This window comes from Erithacus rubecula, assembly GCF_903797595.1.
Source record: "Erithacus rubecula genome assembly, chromosome: 22".
In the NCBI taxonomy this organism is placed as follows: domain Eukaryota; kingdom Metazoa; phylum Chordata; class Aves; order Passeriformes; family Muscicapidae; genus Erithacus; species Erithacus rubecula.
This window is the reverse complement of record NC_136674.1, coordinates 5,992,197-6,018,572: the sequence shown is the minus strand read 5'-3', so window position 1 is coordinate 6,018,572 and position 26,376 is coordinate 5,992,197. Positions and strand designations below refer to the sequence as shown.

The 26,376-nt window shown below is 53.6% G+C and overlaps 3 protein-coding genes across 5 annotated transcripts in view; all 3 read right to left on the bottom strand.

The window, feature by feature from the left end:
• Nucleotides 1-545: 545 nt before the first annotated feature.
• On the bottom strand, nt 546-2,745 carry LOC306811492 (uroplakin-3b-like protein 1). The gene is made up of 6 exons (XM_079325249.1): nt 2,593-2,745; nt 1,872-2,018; nt 1,546-1,777; nt 1,378-1,454; nt 948-1,077; nt 546-848 (listed from the first exon to the last, which is right to left on the bottom strand). The coding sequence occupies exons 1-6, from the start codon at nt 2,636-2,638 to the stop codon at nt 743-745; spliced, it is 738 nt and encodes a 245-aa protein (XP_079181375.1). The 5' UTR covers nt 2,639-2,745; the 3' UTR covers nt 546-742.
• A 269-nt stretch (nt 2,746-3,014) lies between these two features.
• Nucleotides 3,015-4,498, bottom strand: LOC306811493 (uroplakin-3b-like). The gene is made up of 3 exons (XM_079325250.1): nt 4,328-4,498; nt 4,016-4,235; nt 3,015-3,321 (listed from the first exon to the last, which is right to left on the bottom strand). The coding sequence occupies exons 1-3, from the start codon at nt 4,443-4,445 to the stop codon at nt 3,036-3,038; spliced, it is 624 nt and encodes a 207-aa protein (XP_079181376.1). The 5' UTR covers nt 4,446-4,498; the 3' UTR covers nt 3,015-3,035.
• Nucleotides 4,499-7,551: 3,053 nt separating this feature from the next.
• Nucleotides 7,552-26,376, bottom strand: part of DTX2 (deltex E3 ubiquitin ligase 2) — a 33,908-nt gene continuing 15,083 nt past the window's right edge. For 2 of the 3 annotated variants that reach the window (XM_079325238.1, XM_079325237.1), the window contains exons 4-10: nt 23,798-23,856; nt 16,959-17,090; nt 10,000-10,070; nt 9,297-9,455; nt 9,051-9,212; nt 8,322-8,411; nt 7,552-8,200 (exon numbers count right to left, since the gene is read on the bottom strand). In XM_079325238.1, the coding sequence (XP_079181364.1) occupies nt 7,976-8,200; nt 8,322-8,411; nt 9,051-9,212; nt 9,297-9,455; nt 10,000-10,070; nt 16,959-17,090; nt 23,798-23,856 (898 nt within the window). In that variant the 3' untranslated portion in view covers nt 7,552-7,975. The remainder of the gene's footprint in view (nt 8,201-8,321; nt 8,412-9,050; nt 9,213-9,296; nt 9,456-9,999; nt 10,071-16,958; nt 17,091-23,797; nt 23,857-26,376) is intronic. The other variant, XM_079325239.1, reaches the window with a different exon arrangement.

The following is a 26,376-nucleotide window of genomic DNA, read 5'->3' as shown; positions in this document are numbered from 1 at the left end:
CCTCCTTCCCCTCCCCAGCCCACTCCTCACCAGTGGAGGATCAGCCCCCACATCCCCCAGGTCGGGCTCAGGGAGACCCCCGGTGCAGGATCTGACAGCCCTGTCGCCCCCTGGGGTCTCATGGCTTTCAGAGGAGCCCGAGCTGCACCCGGGGTGCATTGGATCATCTCGAGGTGTGGGAGCCCCTCTGGGCTTGGTCAGGGAGAGAGCATTGTAGGGTAAAAGGGTTGGAGAAACACCCCCCACACCCACCACCCCCCACCTCATTTCAGTGCCCCTCACCCCAGCATCAGGGCTAGGGGTGTCAGGCTCCCCTCGCTGCCCTGCACCCAGGGGACTTTTCCCCACCCGAGGTTGGCACAGGCATCGATATCCCTGATGGGTGTGACAACTTCTCCCACCCACTCCAGAGCATCCCCAGCTGCCCCTGCCCCGTGCAGTCTCCCACCCAGCGATGGGGCTCAGAGTGGGGCTACAGAGCACCATGGGGCTCCCCAAGAGGCTGCGAGAGGCATCGAGGAGTCACAAACAGGAGGCACAGGCCGGGCATAAAGCACGCGAGAAAGCCTTTAATGTCCCGTTCCATCGCCCCTGTCCCCACGGGTGGCGGCTCTGGCCGTGTCCCCGCGGCGGCGGCTCCGTGCCACCCTCAGGGACGGAGCGGAGCGGGTCACCCTGACCCCCGCACGGAGGAGGGTGCTCAGAGCCGGGGGCGGGGGGCTCAGAGCCGGGGGCGGGGGGCTCAGAGCCGGGCGGCCGGCTGGTCATAGACGTGGTGGGTATTGTACCGCCGCACCGTCACCGACTCCGGCTTGCTAAAGGTGCTGCTGCCGCTGCAGGAGTCCGAGCTGGGGAGGGAAGGCGGGGTGAGGGATGAGGGTGGCGACTGAGTCACCCTCTGACGCCGGTGCGGCGTGCTCAGGGTGGGACTTGGTGGTGGCTCTCACCTCCAGAAGACGAGCATGGCCACCAGTGCGGCCAGGAGGATGGCGAAGAGGATGGAGAGGATGGTGGTGATGGCGATCATGCCGGCGCTGTGCCCGCTGCCCGTCGTGGAGATGGTGTTGGATGACTTGGCTGGGGAGAGAGCAGGAGGAGAGGGAGCAGGATGCAGGATACACAGCCCGGAGTGACTCAGGGGTCCGGATGGGTGGCGGTGTGCTCGTGTGTCCCGACACAACGTGCCATCCCACGGCGCCACCGTACACGAGTCAGACCCAAGGCAGAGCCCTGCCTCAGTTTACCCAACTGATCATAGGACCCCTCACCCCAAAACATTGCTCAGCATTGCTCAGCATTGAGCCCTCTGGGACCACCCCACACGCCCAGGAGCACCCCATATGCTCCCTCGAGTGGGCTGGGTGGGGGCAGCGGTACCTTCGGGCAGCATGATTTTCTCCGACCACTGTGTCTCAGCCACGGGCACAGAGCCCTCCAGGGCCAGGAACTTCACCCTAGCATAGGAATGGAGGTTGTTGGCCAGGGTCCCCTGACCGGGGGGCTGCCGGCGGCCCCTGAGGGGCGCGGTCCCGGGAGCAGGCTCACCGGTAGGGCCCGGGGCCGGGCAGGGGCCCGTTGCAGGTGGGTCTCATCTCATCCTTGGCGCAGCTCGTCTCGCTGCCGACGCGCAGCACCGTGATGTCCCCGGCGGGTTTGGGACAGGGGTAGTTGGCCAAGGTGGCGTTGAGGGTCATGTAGGCACGGGCGGGGTTAGGGAAGCTCTGGAACGCGATCTCGGGAGACCCCGGCCTATCGGTGTTGTTGAAGCTGGATTCGGCTGCAGGGAGGGGATGGGGGTGAGGAGGGACTTGGTGGGGGGGTACAGGGACCCCTGCACGCCCCCTGGGCAGCCTTGGGCTGCTCCCACCTACCCCCATCCAGGGCCACCACCAGCCAGATGTCAGCGTTGCCGTAGTCTTTGAAGACGCAGCGGGGCTGGTCCAGCACGAAGGTGGAGGCGGTCTTCTGCCCCTCCAGCCGGGGCTCCGTGGTCAGGACCGGCATGTACCCCAGATGGACTGCGGTGAGAAGCCAAGAGGGTGCGGTGGAGGACGTGGATCCCCCGCTGCAACCCCGGAAGGGAGGCTCTGACAGGCGCCGGGGCTCGGGGCTAGGGGCGGGGACAGGGACAGGAGGCAGCTGGACCCTGGGATCCCGACAGTGGGGCCTTCGCTCCCCTCCCGCCTCCTAGTCTGGGCTCGGATAGGTGCTTCCTTAAAAGAGGAAGCAAAGACACTCCATGCTCCCAGCTGGAGAGGAATACACGTGCAGGACTCCCAGAGAACCAGCGTGGGTGACACCAGGGACACTCGGGGTGACACCCACAATGAGGGGGGCATCAGCTGCCCTACGCTCCAGGTTCAGTGGGATCCTGGTGGACTCCAATGGGGACCTCCAGAGAAACCCACACTGTGCCAGCCAACCAGTATCAGTGACACCAGAGACTAGAGGTGACACCCAGAATAGGATCTGGAATAGGGTGGCATCAGCTGCCCTACACCTCCAGGCTCAGCGGGGTCCCGGTGCCTGCACACAAGGGATCCCCACAGTGCCAAGAATCCCGAGCGACCCCGATGGCGTGGCTGGACTCACCTACGCCGTGGGCGGCGGGCAGGAGCAGGAGGAGCAGCGGGAGCATGGTGCGGGCGCCTGTGTGCCGAGGGCGGGAGTGCGGCTGCTGGGGCTCCGCGTCCCCGCGGGACCCGCCTGTGGTCACCAACCGCCCACATTCCTGCAGCGGCCGCAGCCCCGTGGCAAACAGGTTGGGCTCGTTTCCCCGGGAGCATTTGTTATGTTTGAGCGCCCGCCGGCGAGGCGTGCTGAGAACCGCTGCCTTTGTGGCATGGGCGGGTGACAGTGGGCAGGAGGGGATATCCCGCCCCACAGACCCTCCAGTGGCAGCAAGTACCCCCCACACCGACACCAAATGCAACCAAGCCAGGGCCACACGTGGTTTTTGAGGTCCCCCATTTTCACAGTCCCACCCTGCGTGGCCAAAGACTAGGAGGAGACAGTTGGAGATGTAAAATCAGGTTTTACTTGACAATACAGTTCATATCTAGTGGAAGATGTCCCTGCCCTTGGCAGGCGGGTTGAAACGAAGTGGTGTTTATGGTCGCTTCCAAACCAAACTGTTCCATGATTCTCTGGCACGGAGCAGGGGGTTGAGGGGCAGAGCGGCACAGCCCCGGGGGGCTACACACACACCCGGGGGGCAGGGGCTGGGGCACGGCCGGGGGGATGTGGTGGGTCCGGTAGGATCTGCGGATGAAGGCGTCGGCCCCCAAATTCTGGTGGCACAGGGAGCCCCACACCTTGGCACTGCAGGGAGACAGAAGCAGAGGCATCAATGGGGTCTGTGAGACTCTGCACCAGCCACCCCTCAGGGGCCCTTTCTCCTGCAAATTACAGTAAATCCCCTATTTAAAAATAAAAAGGCTTTTTCAATGCTAAAAAGGCCTCAATTTCTTTGCTGATGGGGTTGCCGAATTGGGGTGTTCTCTTGAGGCCCCTGCGCACACCTCCCCCCCAGCAGCCCCCCGTACCCCAGGGCTCCGAGCACGGCGGTGGCCAGCACGGCCCCCAGGCTGGCCAGGATGGAGGTGATGACCACCACGGCACTGCCACGGCGAGCGGGGACAGGGTGGATGGTGCTCGGGCTGAGGGCTGGAAGGAGGCGGGGTGAGGGATGTGGGGGAACACGGGGGCTCAGGGCGGGGTGATGGATGGGGGGATCGGGGATCACTTCTCCTCCAAGGTTTTGGGGTGATGGCACAGGGCTGATGCTGAGCCACGTGCCAGCACCCCAACCAGGCAGGGGACCCGCGGGGGGGTGGCAGTGCCGCAAGTACCTCTGCGCAGGAGGATGGGCTCCGACCACCGCGTCTCCGCTTTGGGGCCGCGGCAGCCCATCAGCAGGAACTTCACCCTGCCACGGGTACGGGGCTGATACCGGGCCACGAACAAGCCTGGATGGCGAGTCACCCCAGCTGGGATTTGGGGCTCCTGGCCTTACCTGTAGGGTCCCGGGGAGGGCAGGGGCCCATTGCAGGGGTCCAATCTGCCCTGGTCCCTGCACGCCGTGTCCCCCCCGACACGCAGGACGGGCGGGCTAGGTGCCGAGCAGGAATACGCGGCCGCCGCCGTCTCCAGAGTCATGTAGGAGCGGGCAGTGGGCAGCTGCTTGTACGGGGGCACATCAGCCCGGGACAGCGGGTTTCTGAAGGCGGCTGATGCTGCACGGCACAGACGGCGGGTGAGCGACGGTGGCGAGGGTCCCACATGTCCCCTGCCTCGGGGGGGACGTGCTGGAGCAGCGAGTGCTCACCGTTGGCAAAGACCACTGCCAGCCAAACAGTGTCCGAGGCATCGGCGTGGCCGTCGAAGACGCAGCGGGGTCCCTCCAGGGCGAAGGTGCTGGCAGTGACCTTGCCCAGCAGTGCCATGGGGGGTACGTGGGGCACGTAGGGCAGCCGGGCTGGGGGAGTGGGCAGTGAGCGAGGGGACCCCCTGTTCTGCACCGCTCAGCAAGTGCCCGACCCCAGCCCGCACCCACACCTGTGTTGGCACAGGGGGTTGTTACAAGGTGCCAGTATGAGGGGCACATCAGTGGGGTCCCCCCAGCCGTGCCCAGCCTCATAAGCCCCTCTCTGGCACAAACGTCCAGCAGCTCCTCCAGGCCCCGGTCCCCCTCTGCCCTGTCCCCAGGGAGTCACCCAGGTCCGCGGCTGCGCCCATCCCGGCCAGCGCCAGCAGCACCCACGGCAGCTCCATGGCGTCCTCCTGGTGCTGCTGGATGTGCTGTCCTGCTCGGCTCACCCCGTCCCACTGCCGAGGGGACGGACTGTCCGCAGTGCCCCCGCAGCAGGGACCGCCTGTCCTGGAGCCGGACCCTCCCCGCCCCGCATTCCTGCACCGGCTCTGCCGGCCCGGCCGGACCCCGCGGGCAGAGGGGACAGAGGAGCACCCCGGGTCACCCGCGCGTCCCAAACCCGCTGAGAACCGTCCTGCAGGACCCCCGAGGTACCTGCGAGGAGCCAGGGCCCAAGACAGTCATGTGAAAGGGGAAACTGAGGCAGAGGATGCACTGGGGCGATGTTCCAGCATGGGTTGGCAGGATTCGGTCTTTAATGGCACTACGGGGGCAGCCAGACAAGTCGTCCTGCACCTCCACTCGCCCCACCAAGACCCGGGTCCCTGCGGATGCCTTGTGCCCACCAGGCCCCCGGAGCCGGGGGTGAGCCCGTCCCCGACTGGTTCGGGCGCTGCCAGCCCTGCCCCGCGGGCAGGGAAGCGCTGAGGAGCATCACACCCCAACTAACCCAAATCCCAGCGTTCAGGTGAACGGTCCCACCCAGCACCAGGAGCGCGGAAGCATTTTCAGCTCTGGGGCCACCCCACGCTGACATTTCCCCATCTCCCTACCCCTTGCAAGCCCTTGGGATGGGGCAGGGAGGCGGCCCTGGAGCTGCTCGGAGCCCGTCACGCCGCTCCCCCCCGCAGAGGGCTTGGAGCGCTGCTTCTGCCGGGTTTGCCAAGGGGAGCGGCTGCCCACCCCTGCGTGGGAGGAGATTTCCCCCCCCTTCCCAAGGGGCCGGGACCGCGCCTTCAGATTAAGTGGAAATGGGGCATTCAAAGATTACACCGTCCAGCTGCAGAGGGGAAAAACAGGCGCAGCTGCGGCCTCCGTCCCTCCTCCTCCTCATCCCCCACACCTGTGCAGCGACACTTACCCCGGAGACCCCCCCAGTGCCCTCCCTGGTGCTGCCCGGCCGGCAAGGTGCCAGCAGCAAGGTGAGGGGCAGGGTGGGTGACGCAGGGGGGTGACGCAGGGGGACAGTGAGTCACAGTTTCAGCTGCGGGTACCCAGCATAGCTGCAGGGTCAAGGCTGGGCTAATAATAACCACCCTGTGGCAGATGAGCCATCACCGCAGGGGCTGGGAGAGGCACCCCCTCTCCTCTGCCTGGGGCTCCAGCTGGGGATGGGGGACACAAGGCTTTGGTCAAATGTGTGTGGGAGCATCATAAGCATTTATTTTTATTTGGGGCTCTGTCCCCTTCTGGCTCCCAGGTTATGCTTTCATCCCACCTTTCAAAGCATCTCCCTATGCCACAGTGCCTGAGCACTGGGCTCTGCTCCTTCCCTCCCCTTGGATCCTCCTGCCACGGGGGCTAGGCCACCTTGGGCCCAGCACAAGGATTTGAGGAGATGGCTCCTGCCCAAAACCAGGGCACAGTGAGGAATGAGCTGCTGAGCTTAGCTGGCTCACCACAGCCCAGTGCCCCTGCCCTGGACCAGCCCAGATGCAGGGAGGCTCCAGCTGATTCACACCCAGCAGCAGCTGCTGGAGATGCCTTAGGCCAGGCTCAGCAGGAAATTCTTGCTCTGTACAGGGCTGAGTGAACCCTGCTTCAATTTTCACTTCAATTCACTGCTTTGATTACCAGAATATGATCCAGGGATCACAAAGCTGAGGTTTAAACTCAAGACCTCTCCCTTTTGCAAGCAGGGTGGGAGAGGAGCAGCCAGAGCTCATTTGTGTAGAGCTTAGTAAGACAGACATGTCACTGCAGCTCCCAAGGAGCTGCCACTCCTGCAGCATGCCCAGATGTTTGAGGGGTTTCCTCTTAGAGCCTGCATGCACAAGATGGACAAGATGAGGAAAAGCCCACCCCTCAGGGAAACCTTTAATTTTTATATTGGCATGCCAGGAAGCAAAGTGCACCTCAGCTGGTCCAGGAGGTGCTGGTCCCAGGAGGAGGCCAAGGTAGTGCTGCCACAAAGCCCAGCCCCATCCCATTCCCCAAGGAAGTGAAATGGCAGATTGGGTGGATTTAATGGGCAGCTGGGTCTGGTGGCTCCAGGGAGGGGAAGCAGCCATAAACTGTCCCCAGGTGACAAGAGACAGCTATTCAAAATACATGAGCTCCCATGTGACAATCACCCTGGGGACAATGGACAGCAAGGCCACTGGGACTGGGGCAATATCCCATTTCCAAGGTGCCAGCATCCAGAGCAGAACAGGCTCCAAGCCAGGGCATCACTGCTGGCACCTGGGCTGGCCACCATGGCTGCTAGAAGGGAAGTGACTGTCACCAGCTGGTGGCACCAGCATCCCTGCAGCAGCAGCACAAAACACAGCAGCTCCTCCCTGCACAGGCTTCACTGAATTAATGCCACCACACCTGAAAGAAGGGGAGAGAGGGACAGGTTCTGCTTTTCATCTTTGGGATGAAAGGAATGGGCCTGGCAGCTCACAGCCAGGAGCAGGGGGCTGCAACTTCCCACAGGGTGGACACTGATAAGTCACCTCTGCTGGCACCATGGCCACAGACCACAAACTCCAGTGGCCAAAGCAGTGACAGGCTGGAACCACGACCCCTGGGACCAGTGTCCTTCCTCCACTATGTCCCTCCAGCAGAGCTGAGCTTTCCCTCTCCCATCCTGGCTGGATTGAAGGTCTGGGGCTCAGTCTGTGGCTCCATGGAGCAGGCAGTTTCCCCAGAGAGCCACCCCAAAGCCCGAGGCAGCAGGAAGGCAGAGCACAATCTTGCTGTGAGAATGAAGAGTTTATTGGGACTGAGCAGAGATACACAGCAGGAGGGAGGCAAGAGGTGCCTCAGACAGAGAGCTGATGTGTCCCAAAAGAAGGACCTTGTTTGACTTACAGGTGGTCTGTTGGAAGCAAGGCACTCTCCTCTCCCATCTTGTCCCCAGGCATTACCAAAGGAAGGTCCTGCCTTCCCAGGGGATCTGTCACCTCAGTCCCATCCCCGCTGCTCTTGGCTGCAGCCATCAATCCCACCCAGAAACACAAGCACAGCTTCTACAAAAATATCCTTCCCTTTCCCCCCACCCCAAAAAACTGTGAAGAGCGGGCAGGGCTCCCACGGAACTGTTATTGCTCAGTTGATGGGTGGTCGGACACGGGAACTTAAGGCATCAGGAGTAAGAGCACTAGTGGCCCCTGAGGCTCACTGGCCCAGGCAGTCCTCAGTGACACCCTGGGCAGCCAGCTCTGCCAGCACATTGTCCAGGTAGTTGGGGTCAGGGTAGCCATGGCCACTCAGGTTTGAGTCCATCTCAGTCTTGTGGTGGATCTCGTTCCACACCACCGTGTTGCTCTCCCCTGTGGTGCTGGAGGTGCCCACTGTGAAAATCAGGCGTCTCTTCCAGGCCACCTTCAGGAGCTCCAGGACCTGGAGGGGGAAAGGAAAAACAAAGCTAGGAGCAGCAGCTAGGAGATTTGTGCCATGAATGCAGCTTGCCAGGAGCCTGACAACTTAAGAAGGGTGATGTTATCAGGGTGTGACATCTCACCTTTCTGCCCTTCTCATTGTCTGGCAGGTAACAATAGCGAGGAAAGCCTCTGGCTGTGTAGGGCATCCCAGGGTTGGGGTGCTCCGGGCCCTGCAAGAGATGAGACAGGTTAGTCATGGACAGATCCATCTTCATATGAATAGGACAATCCATCAGCAGCAGGATCTGACATGGGCCCATCCCAAACCAGCTCCTCCATGTAGAGGCAGCAAGGTATTTATTACTGGTGAGTATAAGGTGTCCAACTTGTTCTTATGGGACACATAAGTATAAGGTGTCCAACTTGTTCTTAGGGGACACATCCTCCAAAAGCCAGATCTAAAATCCACCTAAATTCTGGTGAGAGACAGGCCCAAACCACAGCGTTTTCCATGTGGTTTGGTAACACCTTAAAAAGGCTACACAGCTCAAACCTTTGAAAGTTCACTCCCACCACTGAAACCATCATGGGCTGTGAAACCAGACCATGGGATGTTTCCCACCTTGTGATCATGGGCAGTCTCCCTGCTTCAGGCAGGCATCAAACTTTACTGCAGGTGAACAGCTGGGGCTGCTCAGGAAAAGGTTTCTGATGGAGGAGACCCTCACATGTTGGACAATATCCAGAGCAGCTGCAGGCTCCAGGTACCACAGGCTGCTCAGCAAAGGGCTGAATGCTGCACTGGATCCCAGGATTTTTCTGGGAGGCTCTCCCAGCCTGTGCTGTCTGCCAGCATGCTGGGCACTCACCTGGATGCCCCTGCTGATGTGATACACAATCCTGATTGTCCCACAGTCCTTGTGTCCTGGGAGGGACTGGGGGAAAGTGGAGATCTCCATCTTCCCTTTGGGCTGGGTACCCGTTTTCTCTCCGTAGATGGTTTTGCAGGAGGGACACTGCAAACTGCCATCCTGCCAAGGGAGAGAAGCCACATCAGAGCTCCAGGCCCAGCCAGCTGCACACAGGGGCCTGGTGAGGATGGGCCAGCTCAGTACCTTGTTCCCATTGGAGTACATGGCCAGCATGCAGAGCATGTGGAAGGAGTGCTGGCAGTTCCTCAGGTGACCCACTGCCTCTGGCCTGATGCTGCTGGACTGGCAGGAGTCACTGTAGCCCGAGGGGGAGGACAGCTTCTCCATGCAGATCATGCAGTCCTGGAGGAGAAACCACCATGTGGGGTGAGCACAGGCTGCTCCTGAGGACTGACACACCAAGGAAGCCATCAAGGAGATGCTTCAGGGAGATTTGCCTTCAGCTTTAATTGAGATTTAAGGACAGGTTTCCTTATCTGGATGGTATCACCCCACTCCACTTCCTGCATTGTCCAGGAGGTGGAGAGCTGACATCAGCCAGAGAGAAGAGTACTTTTACATTCTGTTTCTCTGCAAAGGAGCTCGAGTACAGGGTTTGGTCTCTAGTTTTGATCTCTCAGCACTGAGACCAAAACCAAACTCCTTCCTCCACAGGAAATGGGGAGGCACTGCCAGGATAATCTATTCAACCCACACTGTGCCTTCATCACAGTCCTCTGATGAGGACAAGTCACCTGCTGTCACAACTGAATTTCAGGCAGTGCTGAGGACTCTCCACCTCACGTGCAAGCAGCACCATGTACCACAGCAGACACCCAAGGAAGGATGGTCCTTTGGGCACTGCTGTGGTTTCCTTGGGAAAGCAGCTGCTTCACTGTCTTCTTACCTCATCAGCAGGAGCACTCTTCAGCTCTTCCAGGTACTTCTTCACCACTGATTCTGGCTCTGTTGGTGTGGCTGCACAAGGAGAGATGAAACAGAAATCAGACACTGTGTGGCATGATGGGCACATGTGGGGCAAGCTAGAGAGAAGGCAGCTCACTGGCCAGGATGCCAAGGAGAAAGGTCAGGGTTAGAGGGGGAGAAGAGAACATCCCAACAGATCCCTACAAGCCCAGCAAAGGCTTTGCTTTCAGCCATGGCTCCCACTAGGGCTGTGAGTGCCTCAGGTCTGCCTGTAGCTGGTGTGCTCCAGTTCTCCCCAGATAACACCAGCCATGTCCCAGCCAGACTTTCTGTGCACACCAGAAGCCAGCTGGGATCAAACTTAACAGCCTGGATGGGATAGAGGATCACACAGTCTGTGTTGTCAAAGCAGAAAAAAAGGCATTCCCACACCACCCCAGCTGGTGCCCAGCAACACTGAGAGCTTCAGGCCCTGCTCTGAATACAGCACAATGAGCTCCACATCCTTAGGATGAAACAGTGGCCTTGAGCTTCCACACACTCATACCTGGCAAGACACTGTGCAAGTCACTAGATGTATAAAATAAACAAGCTTTTAGCATTAACCCTATTTGCAGCATGAGACAGTATCTTAGCACCTTCCCAAATACAAACCCTGGCACCATCCACCCAGGCACAGACACCTGAGCCTGGTCCCTGGAGGCATCATGGGATGAAGCAACAAACATCACAAGAGCAAATTCCCCCTGAGTGCATCCACTGTCACCTCAACTCCCAGCCCATCCTCCTGGAGATGCCTAGCAAGGCTTGGCTTAAGCCAGGGAGCATCCCATGGCTCTGCAAGGCACCTGGCCCTGGGTGAGGAGCTCCTTTGCAGTCACCAGGCCTGACACAGAAGCTTCCCAGTCTGGGAAAGGAAAATTTGCACAAGTGATGTTACAACTCCACCTGGCAGGAGGCAAAAGAGAGATCAGACACTTGGCCATGGGGGAACCTAATCCTTCCTTCATTGAATTCACTTCTGGGGGACATCAGGAGAAAGCAGTGCTGTGACAAACAGGCTGGCCAAGGCATAGCTCTTCCTTCTCCAATCTCCATCCTGTCCAGGTGGATGTTCTAGCATGGAGAGCACTGCTGCTCACAACTCCACACTCCCAGGAGGACACAGAGCATCATCATGTGGATCAGCCAGGGATCAGAGCTGCAGCTGTACCTGCCCAATCCACCTTTAGCTTTCCCCATCCACTCTGGGGCTTTCAGGGAAGACAGAGGGTTCACAAGCATTGGCTCTGTGGTTCAAAAACCTGCACATCAAGAGAAAGCCACTGGAACTGTTACTCCAGTCTGTCACAAGCAGGAAGGAGTGGAGTGCTATTTTCTGGATAACTACTTCTCATGGAGGGACAAATATGAAGCAGAAGGGAAGGACTGCTCACATGCCACAAGTGGTATTGAACAGGTAAAGTCATGGATAGCACAGATCCTCTTCCAGGTAGAAGTCCTTCATTCCCTAGAAGACCACAGAAGAAAGCAAGGCAGAGCACCAATAAGGAACATCCTTTAGCTAAGAGACTGAGGAACTGAGTGCTGGACTCTGCCAAATGAAAACATTAAGACGAGTTATTTTCAGAAGGGGATTTCTGGCCATCCTGAAACCCATGATTTCTGGCAGTGGTAGCAGGAGGAAGGGATGGCTGAGCACCCAGAGCAAGAAGAGGAGCCCAGGAGTAGAAGGGACATTCACTCCAAGTGCTGGGCAGGAGGGATGTGTGACAGCTCAGGCAGAGCAGGGCTGTGAGATTCAGTCTCAGGAGATCCCAAGCCTGATAGGTGGCTACAGGATTATGCATTAAGCCAAAGAAAACACAGAAGCAAGTGTTTTCCACTTCAGGGGCCAAAATCCCCTAGAAAAGCATTTCCAAGAACTGCTCCAAGAGCAGGAAACAGGGAGGAGCCTGAGCAAGCCTCAGGCTTCCACCTCTGAGGCCAAGGGCTCAGCAGTGCCAGGAGCTGCCTCAAGGCTTCATCAGCACACCTCACAGGGAACATGGCTCCTTGTCTTGTCTTTTCCAAAGGAGAGAAAGAAATCCAGGAATTCTCTGCTGGGACCTTGCTTGCATGCAGAGGATCAAGAGGCAGGATGAGTCTGAAGGGGATGTGATGAGTCTGAGCTGTCCCAGCTCACTGTGCCTGAAACTCTCTGGCTGAGTGCTCTGTGATGTCTGTACTCCAGGGTGGCAAACACAGAATCAGCCTCTGGAGACCTTCACAGGCCTACAAGAGATGGAGACTTCAGCTTCTTCTGCTTCACAGGTTTTAGGAAGAGCAGGACTAGCTGCTATTCCCCCCTAATCTGCTTCCATGGTGATCACTGTGCCCTCATCCCCGTGGATCTCCTGCTGCCTGACAGACAGACAGACCACCAAATCCTTCTCCACCCAACCTGCACTTTCCAGGTGGCTCTTTCTGAAGTGACCTTCTTGTCTCCTCTGGCTTTGGGCAGGAGGAAGCAAAGCCAAAAAGATGCACAGCCAAGGTGAAGACAGCAAGGGAAGGGAGCAGGGAGGGTGTGTTACAGCAGCAGCAACACCTGCCCAGCACTTGGCAGAAAGCCCCAGCTCACCTGCTCCCACCTGCACAGCAGATCTGAACAGCTTTAGAGCAGTTCAGCTCGTTCAGGGTAGTGAGGGATGCTCCTTCCACAGAATCCCTCATGACCTTTCTTCTCTGGAGCAGCTCCAAGGAACAAAGAGATAACTCACTCAAGAACTGGCCAGGCTCATTCAAATGAAATCAATGAAAGAAGACAAAAATTCTAGTGCAGAGCTGAGTAACAGCAAGACAAGAGAGTCCTTGGGATTTTGGGCATTACACCACTTGACCAGCTGGCATCAGGATGGAGCTGGGGGAACCAAACAGGCGGAAGGTGATGCAGCCCTCAGCTACCCTGAGGAAACCCATGCCTGAAGGATTTGCACTGTGGCATCTGCAATCTGTCCCTGTCACCTTGCTGTGACAATGCTCTAATGCATTTAGAGCCACCAAAGCTGCCTGGAGAGAGAAAGAGCCAGGCAGTCCTGACACTTTAGAAAAAAATCTATTCCCAGCTGTAAGGATTTCAAAGTCTAGTCCCAAAGAATGCTGAGAGCTCTTTTTCAGCAAGGCTAGCAAAGCCCACACGGCCTTCCTTGTGCAGGCCAGCACATCTGGCTGGCCACATCCCAGCAGCACAGGGGGAGCCAGGAGGCAGCTGGGACCATGGCACGAGCCACGTATGCTCCAGCAAGTGAATCACTTCCTTACAGGGCTGTTTACTCCATAAAAGAGTTTGCTTCCAAATCTTTGTTCTAGCCATCCCTTGGGATCATCAAAGCCTGGTCCCCAGAGTTTGCTGGATTCAATAGTGGATTGAAAATGGACTGGAAGAATCAACTGGTGTCACTTATCACCAGCTGGCCCAGCGCTGTGCTACGGATTTATCCAGGATGCCAAAGAATGTTTACCATTCTCTCATTTACAAAGAGAGGAATATCAAATTGTTTTTAATACTTCCCCTTCCTCCCTGTAGATAATAAGCTGCTTGCTGCAGCAAGGGCTTTCCATGGGCAACATTTAACAGATGTGTTTTGAATCCTTGCACGGCAACCAAATGCTTACACCAGTAACGTCTCCTTCTGTAGCCCAAAATGAGCCATATGGTTTCCAGCAGACTTTTTTTAATACCCTCTGCAGGTCAGACACTGGTTGTTCCTAGTTATTGTCATGGACAGTCACACAGCTCCCATCACCTCTGCTCCCTGGAACTGCAAAGGCTGTATCTATAGATTTCTCCATATTCAGCATTTCAGCAGGATAATCAGTGCTGGTCAGAGCATCCCTGTTTCTGCAGCCTGGCTCTTTCAGCAGATGTTTCCCCACAGGAGCAGCAAGATCCCTCAACTCTGAAGGGCCCCCCAGGGCCACTCATCCCATAGGCACTGGCACAGTCTGTACATCCAGCTGCAGGTGGATGGCAAGGAAGGATGAGTGTGTTCCTCTCCATACTGCAGCACCTGCAGTGACTGCTCAGCCCAGAGAGGATGGGTGTGCAGGGAAACCTCCTTGACACAGCAGACCCAGGCAGCCCCTGGAGGCCCTTGGGGAGCCCTGTGGTGGCCAGCTGCATGCACAAGCAGCACTTGGAGAGAGCAGGACAAGCCACTTGCCTTCCTGCCAGCAGTCAGGTCTGAGGCAGCGATGCTGGCACAGGGCAGCGAGCGGCTGCAGCACCCCAAAGCTGCACCAACCCCTGGGGTGGCAGAGGCTGCCAGGCCCTGTGCCAGCATGGAGAGCAAAGAGCTGCCCAGAGATCACCTCCCCAAGCCCTACAGCACCCAGCTGTGCCAGAACAGCCCTGCCAGAGCAGCAACAGTGCTAACGAATCCTGACTAATTAGTGCCTCTAACACACCCCAGCTATTCACTGGGCCAGCTGCAATGCCACCAGTGCTGCCTCACCCATGTGGGACAGGGGTTGGCAGCAGCAGGAGGGAGAGAGAAGGGGCTCACTGCACCCACCACCAGCTGGTTGTGGTCAGTACAATAGTGGGTCTAGCCCTGGATGCAGAGCTCTTGCTTGAGCTCTCCATGATGGAAAACCCTTAAGGGATGTGGCAAAGAACACATGATGCAGAAATTCAGGGCACAAAACAAGCCCATCACTGTCTGCTGGCAGCATCAAGGTCTGTGAAGGGAAAGAACAGTCTGGCCAAAAGTCAGGCTCAGTACCTGCACTGCAGAATAATGTTTCCAAGCCCTGAGGGGTGTTGTACAAACACAGCTTGTTCCAAGAAGGGACTGAACACATTCTGCATCCCAGAAGTGAGGCATTCCACAGGACTGGCATCCCAGCCCCCACCAACAGGAATGCTGCTTTTTAAAATAAGAGGGGAGGCTAAACCACTGAAAGGTTCCCCTTCTCATGGGTCAGTGTGGGAAAGGGGTGATCTGCAAATCTCCTCTGCAGCACATCCTGGGCAGGATGAGAACAGCTGGGACAAACCGCCAGGCTGGATGGGAGAAGGAGATGCCCCTTTCCCATTCCATCCCACCTGCTGGTGTTGCCTCTCTGCTCCTCTGTGTGTCCAGCCCCAGCAGGTGGCATTGCAGAGCTGGCAGGGAGGTGACAGCCTGAGCCAGTGCTGAGCAACTGCAAGAAGTGATGCTGATGGGGTGCACAGATTCAGCCCTGCACACCCAGTGTGCTGCTCTCACCCCCAGCCCATGTCCCATCCTTTCCTTGCCCTGCACTGCTGCTCTCCCCACCCAGCTCAGAAGTCACAAGACACATCCTCCTGCCAACATCCCACCCTTGCAGCATCCTGGCTGTTTGCACAGGGCCAGGGAGGGCTGGATGCTGGGACCAACAGACCCCACAGAGGAGTAGGCAGCAGCCAGCCAGGCTGTGTCTGTGGCCACCCTGTGACCTAAATACAGCTGTTTCATGTCACTAAGCAGCAGCAGGTGACCAACATCAGTGCAGGCCTGACCCTCATTATTTTGGGCTCTTCCAGCAACTGGGGCAAGCCAGTGCCTCTGTGGCAGGGCCTGGCCTCACCACAGCTCCCTTCTGGCACTGTATCCAGGGCACTCCCACCACCCAGCCCTCATTCCTGCCCTTGCATGCTGCCCCTGCCAGGAGTGAAGCACCAGGAGCCACACAACCCCCAGAGAGCAGGATCCTCACCCAGCCCCTCTGCCTCCACCTCAGCTCTCCTCCTTCACCCCCATTTTCCTTTGCTCCTCCTGTTCTTTGCTGCTTCTCCTGCCGCCCCTGCTTTCTCCTCCCCCTCCATCACACATCCTACTGCACATTTGCTCTCTCACTCCTTCTCACAGCTCTCTCCATAATGCATTTCCATAAAATACTTCCATCCCCATTTAATTTCTGTTTTCCTTTCTGCCTCCTTCAGACAGCTTTGGGTCTCATGGACTCCAAAGAGGAAGAAAGAGGTACAAAAAAACCTCCCTTGACAGGCAGGTGCCTCTTCCTCTCCACCTCTGGGCTCTTTCCTTTCTTAAATGTAGAAATCTGTGTTGAACATCTCCAGTTCCCACTTGACTTATCCAAAGGGGGACACACTGTAGGTTTGGGGTGGTTGGCACCCCTGTGCCATGGTTGGCAAACAACCTCTACAGCTACACCAGGCTGGATTCACACCTAGCCCAGCAGAGTCCCAGGGCTGCTACACATGGATGGGATCCAGGCTCTCAGCTGGGATCTACAGGCTCTAGGAAGGTGAGGGGTGCCAGTGAGACATGAAGAGGAGAAATAAAAGCCCTGGAGGGGGCTCCACTCAGCAAGAGATGAGGTAATCCATCCCTTCCTGCCATATCACATCCACCTGAGAGTGCTCCACTCCACCCAGACTGAGGTGGAGAGAACAAATCCTCTGCAATTTGACCTAGAAAGCCCTGCATGACTCAGGAACCTGCTTATCTGGGAGATCCTTGTCATCCCATGACTCAGTCATGACAAGCATGGCTCACTGCAGAGTACACACAGATTTGATGTTCTTCTTAATGGTCCCTCAAGCTCTCAGACTCATCCCACCAACAACTCAGAAGGTCCTGGTATGTGGACACTCCCTAGGAGGGTGCAGCAGGATCACAAGGGGAGGCTGGAGGAGTCTGACACGCAGAGAACAGATCTGTTCCAGCTTTAATTTTGTGTGGAAACAAACCGACCTACCACAAGACCACACCTACTTTACCATGTTATTTTAGAGCCTGTCAGATGCTGCAGGTCAGGAGAGATGTGTCCTGCTTCTCCCCTGGCTGGGATAACACTGTCAGTCAAACCAGAAGAGCCACGAGGGTGAGGGGGGATAGAGACAAGAGGAAAAGAGGGGGGCAGAGAGATAAAGATGGAAGCAAATACCAGAGTTTGAGCAAGAACTACCTTTCTTGGACACTTTCCTCCCCTCCTTAACTGAGCTGTGTTTTTTAGTGGCCTTATGGGTGCTGGCAGCTTGAGGCACACGGGTGAGGTGCACGGGCAGTCCGGCGGCTGACATCAGAATAGCTGTCATGCCTACAGTGGGTACAAGGTCAACATGCAGGAAGGAAACAATGGGGAAACACATTCATTAAAAAAAAAACTTTAACCTTGCAAAGAAAATAAAGTCAAATAAAATAAAACCCAAGCCTTTCGTTTTCTGAGGGCATAAAACGTCCAAGAGGTAACAGGGTTGGAGTCGGCACAAGGAGAGGAACTGGAGGTTTCAGAGGGAGGAGCCCAGGCAGTAAATTAAGGGAGGGAAATGTGGGCACATGACTTGTCTGTGACCCTCTGTGCTGGTGTGTAAAGAGGACCTTCCTCTTTGGGCTTTAGGGCTTCTCAGACACCAAGTCTGCTGTGGTGTGGAGTTTCCTGCTGACTGGAGTGCTCGAAGCAGCCCTGAAGGATGAAGGGCATCACTCATAACCCCTAAAACTCAGCTGCTCCCCCCTAAAGCCACTTATTTCAACACTGTCACACTGAAGCAATCCCCAGAGTGCAGCTGAGCTGCCTTCAAACACCAGGGCAGAGCTGCCCCACACAGCCCCCCACTCACCCCAAGCCCTCTCCTCCCTGGAGCTCCCAGCACTCATGCAATCCTCATCCTCCCCCACCCCAGCCAGCTGTATATCCATGGGATGCAGTTTGAGAGAACTAATGAATCATTAAAAAGGACAGCCATTCCCTGAAGGTAGAATTGGCACAGAGAAAGGTACAGGACTGATCATGCTGATCCAAGATGATGTTTGTCTGTGAAATCCAGGCTGGTTACAAATCATAACATTTCCAAGGTACCATACAGCTCTCACACACACATCTAAGAGAACACCTGCTTTTGCTTTCCCAAGAGCAACTTCCCACCTGCAACAGCCAGCACCAGAAATAAGAAAAAAAAAAAAATGCTTATAGCTGCAAACTAACAGCAGAAAACCTGAAAGCTAGCATTTCCCCAGAAATCCCCTCTGAGGGCAGACTATGCAAACCACATCCTAATGCTGCAGAAATTCCTGCTCAGTAATGCAAGACCAAAGCTGAGACTTGCAAGCACTTAATTTCAGCAAGCCTCTATTCAGTCATATAGGGAAAGCAAGATTCCAGAGCACATTTGTTCAGGACAAAAATGAGGTACCTTGCCCACACATGACTGAAAATTGAGTTATGATGGGAAGCATCAGCTTTGTGTGCAAGTGGTGAAGACTATTTTTTGCCTCAAATACGCAACCAGTCAAGAACATGTGTCCTGTGCCTACAAATCTCCTGTGCAAAGTCTGTGTCAGTGCCTCACAAGCAGAATGACTCCCACACAGTGCTGACCACAACTTGTACCTCCTTTTCCTAAGGTCTAAGCACAAATATTCCAGAAGTTGTTCAACTCCTTTCTTGACAATCAAAGTCGAATGTTTTTACTAAAACTTTCCCATTTAAGGGCCAAAAGAACAGACAGAAGAGGTTTTACCAGAAAGGGAGTGGGACAGAGAGGAAGGAAGGAATTTCCCCAGGATTACTCAAGAACTTTCGGAAGAACTGGGCTGACCACAAGACCTGGCTGCCAATGGATGGTGAAATGTACTTCCAAATAGAAATAGGTAACCAGGCAGCAATGGATCACCCTCAAAGGGGATCTAGATCTGAGATCTAGAGCTTTCCCAGCTCCCAGGAGCTGCAGAGCCTGAGGAGGACTCCAAAGCATACAAAGACTGGGTCAGTACTCCTTGCTCTACTGGCAGCACCAGGCACAGCCAAGCTCACCAGATCCAGAAATTTCACCAACAAAGTAACTCCCTTTAAGTCCTAACTAAAGGCCACAAGCCTATTGCAAGCTTTCAAGTCATCATCAAAGCCAGCAATCCACTACTCCCAGGGAGCCTTAAGGAAAAGCTTCAATGTTCCCAGAACAAGTGCTGCTTGTTTTTTTCAGGAGTACAGCTGAGACCCAAAGCCCAGCAGCAGCACCAAAGCTGCCCCCTGCACCTTCAGGTCCTTTCCCCCTCCAGCAGAGGACAGTCAGAGGTATTCCAAGAAGAACAGCAGCAATTCTGACTAGAGAGGCTGGAGGAATAATATTCTTGAGAGACAGGGAAGATCTCCCACCACAGCTGGGGAAAGCATCTCAGTCTGACCCCACCGAGGCTGCACAATACTATTCCTAGAACTGGTGCAGAAAAGGAACAGGAAAGTTGCCTCTAAAAAAGCTGTTTCTAAGCAGTGCAATAGCACTGATGGCACAGACTGACATTTGAAAAGCGAGTCCAAAGACTAACAGGGATTATCACCACCCACGCACAGCTGTCTGATAGGCAAATGCAAAATTAATGTGTTCTTCTGAAGAGATCAATACTGTCTTGCTAACATTAGCAGGCAGAGCCCAGGAAAAAAGAGAAAACAGAAGCACTGGCTGAACAACTGGCTTCAGACTCTCAATGGCAGAAGGCAACAAAATTCAGACCAAGCAAAAAGCAGGAGCCACAGAACTTCAGGTGAGTTCAGCTATTCTGTAACACAGCCCCCCTTGTACCTGGAATAACATGTCCAAAACTGCCTGCCAGCATCATGAATCATCACAAAACAAAAATCCAAAAGCCACCATTTGTTCCACAAACTTTCTTTTGTTTTTTTGAGCTGCATACCCCTTAGTGGAACTCTAACTCCACACAGACAGACATACAAGCACAGGGCAAAACGTGGGACCAGGAGAAATTACCCCAACTCAAATGTTCTCCTATCTTGGATTAGTCAAGAAAAGGTGTAAGTGGGAAATTATCTTTTTTTGACCAGTTTTTAACCTTCTGCTGCCTTAGGAGCTACATTCAATGAATCATCTTCTGTAGATTCAAGTCAAGAGAGCATTAAAAAAGGTTCTGGTGTTACATTGCTCTCTGCCTCACATCAACCCCCAGTAGTAATTCTGCCTTTGAAGTTCAAGCACAACACTGGAAATCTCAGCATTAACAATCCTCCCACAAGTTTGGTGACCTGGAGTCCCCAGGAAGGGACACCCTTGACTCAGGCCTTAGGTGGGAGTGTGTTTTCCTACAGACACACATCACATCTGCAGACTGAGTCTCCAATTCTCACAGTTGGTGCAGACAGAACAATTTCAAGTCAGAACCTGTTCCAGGCATCTGTGGAGTTATGCCAGGAGCAAGTGTAGTCCTGGACCTGGATAAATTCTCACCTGAATACAAGTCGCAACATGACAAGCTTGCCCAGACCAAGACTGCTTTGGAAATGTTCCTGTGAGAGCTCCTGATGCTCACTAGCTAGTCCAGGAGCTTGAAAAATATTATTTTATATGTTCACACTTTCTATTGAGCTCTGGGTTTCTTCCCTGAAAGGACTGCAGGAGGGAGGAGACAGAAAGCCTTGCAAAGAATCCTTTGGGATCTGCTCTGATTCTATCTGTGCAATAACCAAATGCAGAACTGCCTTTTTTCTCTTGCTCAAAGTCTCTTATTTGGCCAGAAATACATCATTAGTGGCTCCTTGGGGTAAAATTATTTTCACTGGAGCTATGACAACATCCACCAACTTTTTTTTTCAGCCTGCTGTGTAAATTAGGGACTTTTTGTAATATCCTGTGCAGAGGCTGAGCACAGGAAAAACACCCTGACATTATGTAATGAGTGTTGGCCACAGAGTCACTCACACCCAGCCCAACACACTCCTCTGGCCACCAGCTCTGCTCAAGGATTTGGATTTGCACAGGCCTCAGACTGGTGCAGGGCACAGCTTACCTTCAGATAATGTGAGATCTCAGAAAAGCACTGCAAACTTCTACAATTATATCCACCAGCAAAATCAGTATGGTTAGTACATCCCCAAATCCCCCAGCTCCAGGAATCATGCAAACAAGAAACAAGCAGTTTTATTTAACAAAAAGCTCCTTTTCAGACTTCATCTTAAACAAAGTATTAGGAGGGCCTTTATATGAGCACCTTGCTACCCCTCAGCCCCAAGGCACACCAGTTAAACTCCATTATTCCCAGGAAATGTTAGTCCAGCTGATCCTTAAACACCAACACTGTGGTTAAACAGTTTGCTTAGACCTGTTTGGCATTTCACTGTACTGATCAAATACTCGAGGGAAAAGAAAAAGCTTAAAAGACAAGTTTCAACATGCACTTTGAAGTATTAAAATAGCAGAAAGCAAGGAAAAAAAATACTTTTTTTTTTGGTACAAAGCATGGTTTTAAAGTCAGCTTCATGATTTCTGGGATCCCAAGGGGTGCTTTCAGAAGATGTGGGGTTGACAGTATCACAAAATCCCTTGCTCAAATCCCCAAGCCCCCATCACACAAACAAAACCCAGCTTCTAATTCAGACTCACAGGATTCCTCATCTCCTGTTTAGCCACCACAACTTCCCTCTGCATCCAAGAGATGCACCTGCAGCATTTCTCAGCATCAGCCATGAGACTGAGGGGCTGTATTTGTCCAGCTTCAAACCAGAGCCAAAGCTGAGATGCCAGAGGGATGGAGCCCAAGACACATTCCCCAATTAAAGCCTCCTTCATTCACATCTGAGACTTCTCTCCCCCCAGCCTTCTCCACTGATACTGTAGGAAGCAGTCATGCAGTGAGGACTGGAGGAATAAAAGGAGTGCAGCCTGTGTTAGATAATAACCTGAGTAATGAGTAACTTGCACACCACCAGCAGGATTTTAATTATGAACCAAATACCACTTCCCAGAAGAAGTTTTAAAAACAGAGAGCAGAGCATAGAGAGGGAGAAGGTGTCCCTAAAGACCCAGCCAATTAATATTTCAGCAAAACTTTTCCTTTTTACCAAAACTTCATTGCTTGCTTTTCACCAGAAAAACCTCCAGAGATTTATTTTCCTTCTGCTCCCTAATTAACTTGTATTAATCTTTCCTCTGCTTCTATGTGGACTCAAATTCAGATTTCCCTCCTCCCCTGCACCTCTGAAGGTGTGGCACACTTGGCAGAAGGCAGCACTGCACCCAAAGCTGTGTTGTGTGAAGACCTGGATCTGAAGGAGACCCTGGCCCCAAGGAGCTGCTTCTGCACTTCCCTGCATCCCCCTGTGCCTCTGGCTGCCTCAGGCACAGGTAAAGAACATTAAAGTGAGTAATTATCCCTTCTTTAACACCCCCAGACTGCAACAACAGAGATACCAATTACAAATTTAACCATTTTATTGCATTAAAAGGTGACAAATGGCTTATTCTATTGGGAATTCCTGCAGCCTTTTCTATCTGAAGTGTCACCACAAGGCACAAATGGATTGCACATACTCACCTCCTGTACATGGAGGAGGAGATCACAGGTAACAACATTAACACAGCCTGGAATCATCAGGGGTCTTCAGCTTTATGTGATTAAGTACCTAATTACACAGCCAGTGCTAACAGCCAGGACATGAGAGGCAGAGCTGTTACAAGCAAGGGCAGTTCTGCTCAGCTCACCCACCCAGACAAGGTCTGAGCTTGACTTTGCACCTCATTTCCACAGTGATTTGCTAAGATGGGCTGCATGCTGTCAGAGGACACCTGTGTTAGTCTTCATGCACTGCCAGTTTGGCTACAGACACATGCAAGGCAGTTTTCATGATGGTGCCAGCATTAAATGAAGGGAAACATCAATCCTGGAGACCCTTTTCAGTCAGGGTAAAACCTGGCACTCAAGAAGAGACCAAACACTTTTACTGGAATAAGGTGAGAACCACTGTCTTGAAAAACAACAATGTAATTGTCTCTGCTCTCTCAGGAGCAAAGTCTGGTGTCCCAGGAGCTAATAACATCAAGAGACCATGCATGGACAAGAGACAGAGAAAGGAGAGGGTTAGCAGACATTCTGTAGTGTCTGAAACAGAGAAAACTCCAGAAAATACCAGATATCAGATATTTGGCACTCCTCTACCAGGTAATGATGCAGTTTTGAGAGCACAGTTGGCACCAGCACAGGGACCCCTGCTCTGGGCAGAGCCCCCAAATCCCCCAGTACCACCACAGCAGGCTCACTGGTTTGGCACTGGCTGAGCCAAAACACAGCAAAGGTGCCACTGGCTTTTGGTACAGCAACACTTCCACAGGAAGCTAACAGCACAAACTGACATTTTCAAGGCAATGCCATTTCAATTTAACAGGCAAATCTACTCTAAAAAAGAGCATTGAAAACTGGTGCTTTCATCCCTCCCAGACATACTGCTCAGTATATTCAGTACTGTGTCCACAGGTTTGGATAACAAGCACACCTGTATGCTGCTGCACAGTGCCTGATTCAACTCCTGTCTCCTCTTTCCCAAGACAAGGCATCACAATCCTCTTTAAGCTGAAGACCACTTGAGCTTTTTAAGTAAAACCACATTGTAAAAAACCATATTAAAAACCACATAAAATCTCACACCACTCTTCTTCTTTGACTTTAAAAAAGCAGAAAATAGAATCTAGCACTGAGCTTGATTCACATGCTCTTTCCTTTGCTACCTGCTCATCCACATGTACAGAAGAAGATGAATAGCCATGCCTCAAATAATTCCATTTACTTATTTTGAAAGACTCAGGATGAGAAAAACAGTTAATAAGGTTTGTCTATCCCATTCTCCCCCAAATCTGCCCTCTTTGCTTTTCTGGAAAGTCTTTGGGTCTAATACCTTAAATGCCAGCAACATTTCTGATTCTTTCCAAAAGTAAAAAATGGAAAATAAGTGCTACAGAAAGGCAAACCTCTCATTCACCTAATCCTAAGGATTGAGCAAATAAAGCACAGGGGACTTCTTACCTGCCAGGGCCTGGCTCACTCTGCTGGGTTTGGACATCTTGACAGGCAGGGTCTGGGCACTGGAGAGGAAAAAAGAGGTGACTTTAACAGCAAGGATGAGAGACAAACAGAACAGAGACAGTTCAGCAATGCACTGCTCCCTCCTCAGTTCCAGGGCCCTGCATTTATTACCAGGGATGAATTGCTCAAATGAGCCCCATCTGGGACCCTCCTCCCACTGGTTCTCCAGCTGAATTTAAGGAGCTGTGTCCTTACCAGAGACCTCTCCTGGATTTACTCACCTGCAAGGGGGGCCTTAGAGCTGTGCTGTATGTAGCTGCTTCCAGCCCCATCTTCTCCTAACTCATCTATTCCTCCTGCTCTGATGCTGTGATACATCCCTGCTCTTGCCAGTCCCCCACAGAGCTTCCTATGAGCAGCCAAGCTGTACTACACAGCCAGGGGGATGTGGGGATGAGAGAGGAAAGGCTGAAGGAGACCCAGAAGAGCTTGGCCCATTTTCATTTGGAAATCAAGAGAATATGGACACCAAACATGCCTTTCAGGCTCCTCACCTACTTGTTTTGGCAGTGCTGGCAGCTGTAATTCCACTTTGGGATACATGGGCAGCCAGGGTTATGGCATTAGCTGGCAGTGGGGGTTAGGGAGGAAAGGGGAGCAGCAGCATCAACACTGATGAGGGGTCACTAGAGAAGAAAGCAAGCTGGATCCACATCAGCAGAGCAGGAACACTTGAAATGCAAGTGCTGGCAGAGAGAAGCCACCCATGGGCTCTGTCTCAGGTGGCCCATGTGCCTGGGATGGATGGGGCTCATGCACCTCAGCTGCAGTTAATACATGGTGCATTTACACAACAGCCTCCAAGGACTCCCCAAAATTACACCTGGATAGCTGCTTAGGAATTCAGAAACTAAGATAGTCAAGAGCCCAAATCTCACCCATTACTTAGGGGAAACCTTCTGCCCAGCTGGGATCCAAGAGCTGCCCTGTCCAAAATGGTACCACAGAGGTCCTTCCTTTCCTCTAGCTAGAATCTTTGTTCACATTTCCATGACAATGACCAGGGCTGAAAAGACTTTTGAGTGACACATGGCTGTTTTCCACCCCACCTCTTCCCTCTCCTACCTGTCACAGCTTGGAATAGGTTCCCACATGTGTGCTGGCACCCTGGGGAGCACCAAGGGATTGGAGCAGCCTGGCCAAGTGAAATCAGCACCCCCAGACCCTTATAGAGCTCTCTGGACCACAGGGAATTCCCTCCTGTCCCTTTCAAAGGCTGTGCTTTCCCTTCTGCTGCCCCAAATTTTGCAATGCCTTCAAATGATGCAATGGGCTATGCTGGCTACAATTCAAACCCACCAAGCACAGGGGAAATCCTCCCCGATTTCAAAGGGCTCTCAATCACATGTCATTATGACTCTCTTTCCTGATTCACCCTCTTTGTCACAGCTCATTCTCAGGTATTTCTCTATTTCTTTATCTCATCCCTTTGCTTCATCTCTGCCCTCATGATCCTCTTCAGAAGATGGAAAGGAGCAGGACTCCTTGTTCTCCAGCTGCAAACAGGAATGATATTGGAGCACCAGAAACTTGAGAGAACTGCTCCCAAAAAATCAGAGACATTGGACTTTCCCTGAGAAGTCAAGAAGACACCACAGAGCCTGGGCTTCCCCTCCACCCCAGCCTGTGACTGATACAGCAGAGTTTGGGTTTTGCTGTCATGCCCTGAGATAAAAGTAGCACCTTGGGCCCTTTCACTTCCCTATGGAAAGTAAAAATAAAATAAAGCACAAAGCTGAACTTTCCACTGTGCCAGTAAAACAGGTGGGGGCAGGGAATCCTTCCAACAGACTGGAGCACAGGGTCATTACACCTGAGGCTGGAAAAAGCAAACCCAGAGCTGCCCTGGGAAGGGAATCACTGGCAACCATGCTTTGAAAAGATGGCAGAGAAATCCTTCACTCTTCTTTCCTAATTGTGAGACTCAAATCCAAGTCATCCACGAGTTAGAATTTGTATGAAGTTGTCCTGTTTCAGCTGAAATGGAGTTAATTTCCTTCCTAGTAGCTGGTACAGTGCTGTGTTCTGGATTTAGGATGAGAATAATGCTGATAACACAGGGATGTTTGAGTTGTTGCTGAGCATTGTTTACACTAAGTGAGGCCTTTTCTGCTCCTCACCCCACCCCAGCAGTGAGGAGGCTGAGGGGCTCAAGAAGCTGAGAGGGGACACAGCTGGGACACCTGACCCCAAGTGACCCAAGGAATATTCCAGACCACAGGGTGCCATAATCAGTAGCTAAACCAGGGGGAAAACTTTGACTAGGAGCTGCTGCTTGTGAATGGCTGGGCATTGGCCAGTGGGTGTGAGCTGTTGCTTAGTGCATCACTTGTTTTGTACATTTTAATTACCATCAGCAATCAGCATTATTATTTTCCTTCCCTTCTCTGTCCTGTTACACTGTCTTTATTTTAACCCACAATTTTTACTTTTTTTCTTCCAATTGTCTGTCCTATTCCCCTGGGGGAGGATGGAGTGAGTTGAGGGGCTGTGTGGTGATTAACTGTCTGCTGGCTTAA